We start from the raw sequence: 9,768 nt of genomic DNA on the forward strand, positions 1-9,768 counted from the left end.
GCCATCTTTAGAACTATGCAACCATAAACTGTGGTTTCTAACATTGCCCAAAATTTTGTGTGTCCCTAACTTCAATAGCTATTCCAAACTCCATCACGCTCAGATGACCTTGCCTTCTAATTCACTAGAAAGATATAGACCCAGCTGAAACCGGTTTGGCTCAGAGGATAGAGTGTAGGCCTGCGGACTGAAGGTTCCCGGGTTCGTTTCTGGTCAAGGGCATGTACCTTGGTTGCGGGCACGTGGCGGGGGGGGGGGGGGGGGGGGGGGGCCGGAGGCGGCTGATCAATGTTTCTCACTCGATCCCTCTCCCTTCCTCTCTGTAAAAAGTCAATAAGATATATTTTTAAAAAAGATGTAGACCCAGAATTTTCACTGTCAAAAATCCTCTCCCATCACCCCACCTGTGGAAAAGGCCCCTTTCCAGGGCTAATCCCTCCAGCCTCCTTTCTTGCCTCCTCAGGATATCAACCCCCTTCTCTATCTTCAGTCTCTCCTTTGACCTCCACATCCGTTTGGTTTTCTGACTTGTTTTCCTTTATAGCCATGTTTCTTCATTCACTCTGACTTCTAATTTTTTGAAACTGCTCCAGCTAATGTTTCCATATTGCCATATTAACTTCCCCATCCTTAATTGACCTCTCTTTTGTTTAAGACAGCTGAATTATTCCACTGAAATCCTGCTCTTGACTCCTAATTTTTCTTCCCACCTATATTCCATCAACCCAAAAGTTTTACTTCTGACTTTTCCCCAGGGTAGTTATAATTTTGTTTTTCAAGTGCCACTTCCCTGCTTCATGTTTTCTTCCAGTCGTGTTCAACTATAAAGTTTCAACTCTTTGTGGTAGTCGTCCAGTTATACATCAATTCAACGTTCTGCAGGTCAGCAAACCGCCTAACCGATATGTTTGTTGTCTGTTTACATTGCAACCTCTTCTGATCCCGTCTCTGCCATTCACTAGCTACGTGGCCGTTTATTAACTTACAGACTTTCTTTATATTCCAAAGTGCCTGGCATACTGGGAGTCCTCAGTAAACGTGATTTTGTACCTCATATCTGCATATTTTCCCGGGGCTGGTTAGGGACTTGGTGAAATTGGATTCCAATCCTGGTAAGAGAACATCAGCTAAAGAAAGGCTGTGGGGCGCCTGCTCTGCCCCGGACGTGACATGTTTGGCCGGAGCCTCTCTGGCTTTGTAAAGCGCTCGCGTTGGCGTACAAGGGTCAGCGCAAGCCCTCATTCCCTCCATTCTCCAAAGCGCAGCACCACCGGCAGGAGAATGGAGGCGGGTCCAGGGAGGCGCAGGACGCATGCGCGTCTCCTCCCCTCCCGCCTCCCGCCTTCCGGCTCCGAGCAGCGGGTACTAGGAACCTTTCGGCGCACGCACCTCTTCCCCTCGCCGTCTTCCGGCTCCGGGCGGAGGGGCGGAAGCGGGGGGGGGGGGGGGGGGAAACGGGTCCAGAGAGCCGCAGGGCGCATGCGCCTCTTCGCCGTCTTCCGGCTCCGGGTGGCGGGGCGGAAAAGTGAGGAACGAGTCCCGAGAACCGCAGGGCGCATGCGCCTCTCCTCCCTTCGCGGTCTTCCGGCTCCCGGCGGCGGGGCGGAAGAGTGGGGGCGGGTACAGAGAGCCTCCGGGCGCACGCACTGCCTTCCGGCTTCGGGCGGCTGCCCCAAGAAGTGCCTGCTTGTCCGGGAATTCTGCGTTCTCCTCGAAGACTCTCGCCCTTTCGTGCCCTCGTTCCTCTGTGGCTGAAGAAGATATATTTACCAGCTGGATTCCGGAAGAGCCGTGGGACACCTAAGTATCGTGGGCCGGCGCGAGGAGGACGGCCTGACCTTGGACACGGAGCGGGGTCCTTCGGCGGGTCCTTGCGAGGGTGACTTTCAGCCGGCGGTTCTGGCCACAGTGTCCCTCCCGGCGCCATGGCCCAGTTTGTCCGGAACCTCGCGGAGAAGGGCCCCGCGCTGGTGAACGGTGAGCGCGGCGGAGCCTGCCCTGGGGTGGGGATGTGGGGGCGCGGCTCTGCGGGGACCTCTGGGAAAGGGGGCCCGGTGTGTGCGGGACAGAAAGGGCCTCGCCAGCTCGTCCGCTTCACCGTGCAGAAGCTCTTCAGGCTGCGTGACTTTGTGAACATTGACTTTGCTTTCTGTACTGGCCAGATCCTGGGAGAGTTTCTTAAATATATGTTTTTAATGATTTCATGAGTGATGAGAGGCTCATTGACTGGCTGCTTCCTGCACGCCCCCGCTGGGGGTCGAACCTGCAACCCGGGCCTGTGCCCGACCCGGACTGACCTCCTGGCTCATAGGTCAGTGCTCAGCCACTGAGCACGCCCGGTCCTGGGAGGGTTTTTAGGTGGAATTGGATTTCAGGGACGAATGTCCCTGGCCCAATAAGCATAAAAATGGGTTGTGAACTAGTCTGATTCCTATAGTTGAGCACCCGTGGGTGTTTCCGTTTGAAAAGGCGCGGCGTTGCCGGGAGGTCAGTGTGTCAGCCCCCCGCGCGGCCCGCCGGCGGCGGTCCCTGCCCTTCGGCGGTGCGGAGTGCGGGCCCAGGCGGCTCGCTTTTCCCGGAGGGAACGCGCGGAGCGAGGAGCGCTCTCACGAGGTGGAGGCGTCCAGTCTGGGCCGAGCGGGGTCCTCTCGGTAGCGTTCGCTCACGTTTGATTATGACATGTGAATAGACTTTTTAAAATACACGGTTATTGGTATTTTCTACTTATTCTCTCTTGCATTCCTCCCTCGCCAGACAGTGAGTGAGTGAAGGCCTTACGGTGGCAGATGCTATAAATAACTATTCTCTCCTGCAGTCTACTAGTTTACACATTTTCCCAAAGAACTTACGATTGCAACTTTACTGAGATCATCGAGGCACCTGTATGACAAAGCTCTACAATTTTACATAAATAAAGATAGAAGGAATAAGGGCTTCATTCTTTGGACTTCGAATAATATGAGGCAAGATTTTTAAGTTTCAAGTGGCTTTCACATCATTTAGATTGTGTGTGGGGGTGAATTTTAATAATAAAATCCAAAAATTAAAGGTAATACAAAAATAACTTTATCATGAAATAGGTAAATTCTTTCCTCAATTGTGAATAATTGGAAGATAATGATGGTTATTCTTACAAAAGTACTAAGAAAGAAGTCAACTGGGGTCAGGATGTGAAAGTGGAAATATATTTTGCTTTATAATATAACTCAGCTTATGAAATGTGAATAATAAATGACTAATTAAAATTACTGTATCTGTTAATTCCCTTGAAGGACAAAGAATCTTACAAATAAGTAATGTTAGCATTAAATTTCCCCACAAAGTTCAGAGTATCTTTTTTTTTTCCTTTTTACTAAACTTGATACTTTATTTGGATTTCACCCTTTTCTTTTTAAAATATATTTTTATTGATTTCAGAGAGGAAGTGAGAGAAGAGATAGCAACATCTTTGAGAGAAAATCACTGATCAGCTGCCTCCTGCACACCACACATTGGGATTGAGCCCACAATCCAGGCATGTGCCCTGACCAGGAATCAAACCCTGGACCCTTCAGTCTGCAGGCTGACACTCTATCCACTGAGCCACACTGGCTAGGGCTCACTCATTTTTTTATTAATCTTTTTGTTACAAGAGCCATTCCAGGGTGCCACCTTGCATTTTGTCAATCTCCCTACCTCCTGTGGTGTGACAGTTTTCCAATATTTCATGACTTTGACAGTTTGAAGGTATCTGTAAGTATGTGTAGGTATCCTGTACGCTTGGTCTCCTGTTTAGTTTTGTCTAATGTTAGTCTGGAGCTACGGGTTTGAGAAAGAATGCCACAAAAGGGAAGAGCTCTAATCACATACCAGGATGTGTGTGATGTCCATGTAATGTCAGAGGTGAACTTAGCTTTCATCACTTGGTTAAGGCGACCCAAGCATGTGCCCTTGGCAGGAATCAAAGCCAGGACCCTCCATTCCACAGGCCAATGCTCTATCCACTGAGCCAAACCAGCGAGGGCCAGAAGTATGTTCTTTCTGTTGTGCTCAGATTGTTGCAGCTTTGACCACTGAGAACTCTTCAGTCTGGCACCTCTGTCCTTCTGACTGCCCCCTTTACTTCCTGGTACTACAGGATGCCTCAGGCTCATCTTTTATTTTCCCTGCCCCGCCTTAGAATCAGCCATTGCTCCCAAGGAGCCGCTAGTTCCTTTTTATTGGACTATGGTTTTTTTAAACTAAAAGCTAGACACTGGATATATTCCTTGCTATTAAGTTATATCATTGTTCTAGGCCCTCTTAGTGAACAAGGGTATGTGTGTGGACACTAAACCTTGTATATACGTGTGTGTGTGTGTGTGTGTGTGTGTGTGTGTGTATATATATATATATATATATATATATATATATGCATACACACACACACACACACACACACACACACACACACATATATATATATATATATATATATATATATATATATATATATATATATATATATAACTAGAGGCCCGGTGCAGAAATTCACGCACAAGTAGGGTCCCTAGGCCTGGCCAGCGATCAGCACTGATCTGTGGGCCAACAGGCAGGGGGACTCCCTCTGGCACCTGCCTTGCTGCCTTGGCTGGCAGCCTGGCACCACCAGCTTGCAGGCCCCGAGGAGGGGGTGGGTGCAGCTTTTGTGCTGAGCATCTGCCCTCTGGTGATCAGTGCGCATCATAGCGACTCTTCGTTCCACCATTCGGTTGATTTGCACATGAGGGTTTTATTATATAGGATTGTTTATATATTAAACATAAATTCATAGGAATGGCCAGTTTGGCTCAGTGGATGGAGCATTGGCCTGTGGTTGTAGGCACATACCCAGTGGTGAGTGTGCGGGAGGCAGCTGATTGATGTTTCTCATCGGATGTTTCTGGCTGTCTATCCCTCTCCCTGCCTCTCTGTTTAAGGGTGAAATTTAAGATTAAATTTTAAAGAGTTACACAGACTTTGTACTTTTTAAAAATATATTTGTATTGATTTTTAAAGAGAGGAAGGAAGAGAAAGAAACATAATAAGCTGTTTCCCTCACACCCCCTACTGGGGATGTGCGCTGACGGGAATCAAACAGCCACCTGGCGTGCACAGGGTGATGCCCAACCAACTGAGCCACACTGGTCAGGCAGACTGTACTTTCTGATGGCCCCGTCTTCGGCCCCTTGTCGCCTATTTAGAACTCTCTCTTAGAACTTTGTGTCTGCTTAAAATTCCCCTCGTCCTGCTGGTCGCCCCGTTCGGAGCATCGTCCCCACGCACCAACGTGCAGGTTTCATCACGGTCAGGACACATGCAGGGACCAGCCAACAAATGCACAAGTGGAACAACAAATCAGTGTTTACTCTCTTCCTTCCTCTCCCTCCCTTTTCCCTGGCTCCTTCTCTCCCTCTCCATAAAATCAGTTTTAAAATGTATTTTCCCATAGCCTTAAGCACAGAGGATGAAGGAAATAGTAATTCTAAAGAGGAGTGAAATAGCCGGGACCGGTTTTGCTCAGTGGATAGAGCATTGGCCTGCGGACTGAAAGGTCCTGGGTTTGATTCCGAGCAGGGGCATGTACCTTGGTTGTGGGCACATCCCCAGTGGGGGGTGTGCAAGAGGCAGCTGATCGATGATTCTCTCTCATCGATGTTTCTAACTCTCTATCCCTCTCTCTTCCTCTCTGTGAAAAATCAATAAAATATATTAAAAAAAGAAAAAGAGTAGTGAAATATTAAATACAGGCAATTAATAATAGAAAAAGTACTCGAAGCTTTGACTCTGTCTTTGAACAATAGACACTTTGTGGATGCTCATGCATTTATGCTTTTATTACATTTGTCTTGTAATTTTTTTTAAATAAAATGTCTTCCTCCTGATGAAATCATTACCATAGTCTTACATCTACACACTGGTTGTTAAAAATATTTTCCTGAAGCCGGGACCGGTTTGGCTCAATGGATAGAGCGTCGGCTTGGGGACTGAAAGGTCCCGGGTTCGATTCCGGTCAAGGGCATGTACCTTGGTTGCGGGCATATCCCCAGTAGGGGGTGTGCAAGAGGCAGCTGATTGATGACTCTCATCAATGTTTCTAACTCTCTCTCTCTCTCTCCCTTCCTCTCTGTACAAAATCAATAAAATATATATTTTTTTAAAAAATATTTTCCTGAAATAGTAAATACATTGAGGAATTGGTAATACTTTTGGCTGCTCTTAACAATACAAGTAGGTTTTCTATTATTTGTGATATATTGAAGGAGGATCTACAGTGATTTTTTTTAAAGAAAGATTTAATCCAGCAAGTATTGATAAGGATACCAAAAATGGATGCTAATGGACAGTTCCATCTGGATTTGTGGCCAGTATTGTGTGTGACAAGTTTTAATCTCATTCTGAAGGGTGCCATCTGCATAGCTCCTTTCCTCCTCACCTGTACCTCCTGCCTTCAAATCTTCTGATGCCTCTACCAAGGAAGTGTTACCTCGCTGCTGTTTCCTTGTTTTTTAGTGCAGCTTCTAATAACTTTACATATATAATAAAAGGCAAATGTGTGAATTGTTCCTTCCACTGGAAGTTCGACCGGGGGGTGGGGCTAGTCAGCCAACTGCCCATGGCCATCAGAGGCGGGATTGGCTGGCCAACCTCCCATGTCCTTCCCCACCCGTGCATGAATTCGTGCACCAGGCCTCTGGTTCACAAATAAATAAAGTGACAGTGCCCTGACCCGTTTGGTTCGGTGGATAGAATGTCGATCTGTGGACTGAAGGGTCCCAGGTTTGATTCTGGTCAAAGGTATGTACCTTGGCTGTGGGCACATCCCCCGGGGCGGGGGGGGGGGGGTGCAGGAGGCAGCTGATTGATGTTTCTCTCTCATCAATGTTTCTAGCTCTATCCCTCTCCCTTCCTCTGTAAAAAATCAATAAAATATATTTACATCAATAAGCAGTACTTGCTGCCCACTGGTGAAGTCTGGCATAATTGAAGGTGTGCATACTTCCTGCCTGATTGAACGTCCTGTGACACAGGTGTTGTGCATCTTTAAAAGGCCCTTATTGCCGGGGAGCCACTTTGACCTTCACTCCAGGTGCACGTTTGATGCCAGCAGTGAATGAATAAATGTGTGTCCAGCCCACGCATCTGCCTCTCGGTCTCTGGTGAGTTCATCCTGTTTTGTTTTGTTTTCCAGCTGCTGTGACTTACTCGAAGCCTCGACTGGCCACGTTTTGGCACTATGCCAAGGTTGAGCTGATTCCTCCAACCCCTGCTGAGATCCCTACAGCTATTCAGGGCATCAAAAAAATAGTCCGGAGTGCTCAGACTGGAAGCTTCAAACAGCTCACCGTTAAGGTAACCACGTGCTAAACGAAACCGTCTGGCCCTGGCTGGGGGGCTCCGTTGGTTGGCCTGTCATCCAGCACACCAAAGAGGTGCCAACAGGGGCAGCCAATTGCTTTTTCTCTCTCCACAACCAATTTTTTTTTTAATATCCTCAGATGAGGGTTAATTAATTAACTAATAGCATATGCATTAAGAAAAAGTCTTTCCTTGGGATTTTTCTGATTGTTTTGATTAATATATGTATTTCCCAGGAAAGCTGAAACTAACATAATGAGAGATGATCTCTTGACTGCTGACTGATTGGGCTGTTTCATATCTTACTTTTCTATTGCTAACAAAAAAGTGACTTTTTACTGGGCAACATTTTTCTCTTCCAATTTTGGTTAGTATACTAAAATAGAATGGCTTACTTTGCTCATTCTGTACTTTTTTTCATCTGCAATGTGGTCAAAAGATCTCTTAGAATATAACAATCAGGTAGCTAACATTCATATGAAGGATAAAAATATCAAAACCTAACAAGCATATAATATGTTATAAAGGATTATTGAATTGTGTGAAGATAAAATCTAAACATTATAAGATTTTGGAACCTGCTTTTTATTTTTTTAGTATATTTGTATTTCAGAGAGGAAGGGAACAGGGAGAGACAGACAGAAACATCAATGATGACAAAGAATAATTGATTGGCCGCCTCCTGCATGCCCCACACTGGGGATCAGCCCACAATCCAGGTTGGGGAATTGAACCGTGACCTCCCAGTTCATAGACTGATGCTCAACCACTGTGCCAGGCCAACCAGCTGGAACATATTTTATGTTGCTTGCATGATTGAAGCGTAGGATAAAAAACCTAAATAACTAAATTATTGCTGACTTAAGAAACTACATCCTGAAAAATGTGGATATTTTCAGGAAATTTCCAGTATTTCTGGTCTAATTTAAAGGGGAAGGGTATTTTTTTCAATTAGAATTTCAAGATCCATATTTGCACTTACATAGTGCTTTCTGGAACTATCTATTTACTTTTTCTCTTCAAGGCAGTAAAACATTGATTTGTGAAACTGAATAATTACAAGAATTAAGGCAAATAATAAGTAAATAAAAATGTCTAAAGAACAGAGCCTTTTATCATTCAACAGACTTTTCTCTATCAGAAATATCTATTCAGGGACTTGCCTTCTTCCCATAGCGATCCTTTCCTATGAATGCCCTGTCTTAACGTGTCAGCTATTTCCAGGATGTGGGTTGTTTTAGAGCTTATAAAGTGTCTCATGAACTAATAACGAAAGTGTTATGTCAGTTTGGATCTTTAAAGGCTGGTCTGAAAGAATGTATAAGTCTGAACTACTTACCTTACATGACTGCGTTTAGGGGTTCTCAGCAGTTGAACAGAGTTAACATCAGTAATTCTTGACTTGGACTAAAACTTCTCTCTAATTTTATGGCATCCTTATATTCTGTCATTTAATCCTATAAAATAATAGTTTTAAATATGTAACAAAAAGATGTACAGTAAAGTTTATGCTTCCCTTTTTTGCCCCCCTCCCTCCCCCAGGAAGCTCTGCTGAATGGGTTGGTGGCCACTGAGGTGTGGATGTGGTTTTATGTCGGCGAGATCATCGGCAAGCGCAACATCATTGGCTATGATGTTTAAAAACCAATCTTGAACACCTGCAGTGTTGGTTTTTTTGTTTATTATTTGAATATTCTTGTACCGTGAGCGATCAGAATGGTATTTGAATAAAAAAGAGATATGTCAAAATCAATGTTTTCTGTATCAAACATGCATGGAGAGGTCCTAATTTCTCTTGATATTTGGTTGGATTGTCTTTTGCTTTAATAATTAATATAGCTCTAAATACATGTTTTTGCTTACACTGAAATATGGAAAGCATCTAAGTGAATATACCAACCTGATACATAATATTTATGAGGATAACATTTTAATTTGAAGGTGGGAAATAAGACATTTTATTTCCAGAAAAGGCCTTAAGAAAATGAGAACTTGCTGCAGTAGGAAAAATTGTACTAACTTATATTAGAGTTAAATCAGTAGTTAAAGAATAAAATTTGGATGGTTTCTCTTTGCTGAAGTCAGAGAAAGACCTTTGACAGCCTCTGTGTAATATTGGGGTATTTGGTGGGATGGGTTTGGGTGTGTTTTTTGGTGTGGTTTTTTTTTGTGGTTCTTTGATTTTGTGTTTTTAATATATTTTATTGATTTTGTACAGAGAGGAAGGGAGAGAGATAGAGAATTAGAAACATCAATGAGAGAGAGTCATTGATCAGCTGCCTCTTGCACACCCCCTATTGGGGATGTGTCCACAACCAAGTTACATGCCCTTGACCGAATCGAACCCGGGACCCTTCAGTCCCCAAGCCCACACTCTATCCATTGAGCCACACCGGTTTCGGCTGTTTGGGT

At 44.9% G+C, this 9,768-nt stretch overlaps 1 protein-coding gene across 1 annotated transcript; it reads left to right on the forward strand.

The window, feature by feature from the left end:
* Positions 1 to 1,673: 1,673 nt before the first annotated feature.
* Positions 1,674 to 9,109, forward strand: ATP5MG (ATP synthase membrane subunit g). The gene is made up of 3 exons (XM_036423099.2): positions 1,674 to 1,977; positions 7,190 to 7,350; positions 8,899 to 9,109. The coding sequence occupies exons 1-3, from the start codon at positions 1,926 to 1,928 to the stop codon at positions 8,995 to 8,997; spliced, it is 312 nt and encodes a 103-aa protein (XP_036278992.1). The 5' UTR covers positions 1,674 to 1,925; the 3' UTR covers positions 8,998 to 9,109.
* The last annotated feature ends 659 nt before the right edge of the window (positions 9,110 to 9,768 follow it).

The sequence above is a fragment of the Pipistrellus kuhlii genome, unplaced genomic scaffold, assembly GCF_014108245.1.
Source record: "Pipistrellus kuhlii isolate mPipKuh1 unplaced genomic scaffold, mPipKuh1.p scaffold_m20_p_77, whole genome shotgun sequence".
NCBI lineage: Eukaryota > Metazoa > Chordata > Mammalia > Chiroptera > Vespertilionidae > Pipistrellus > Pipistrellus kuhlii.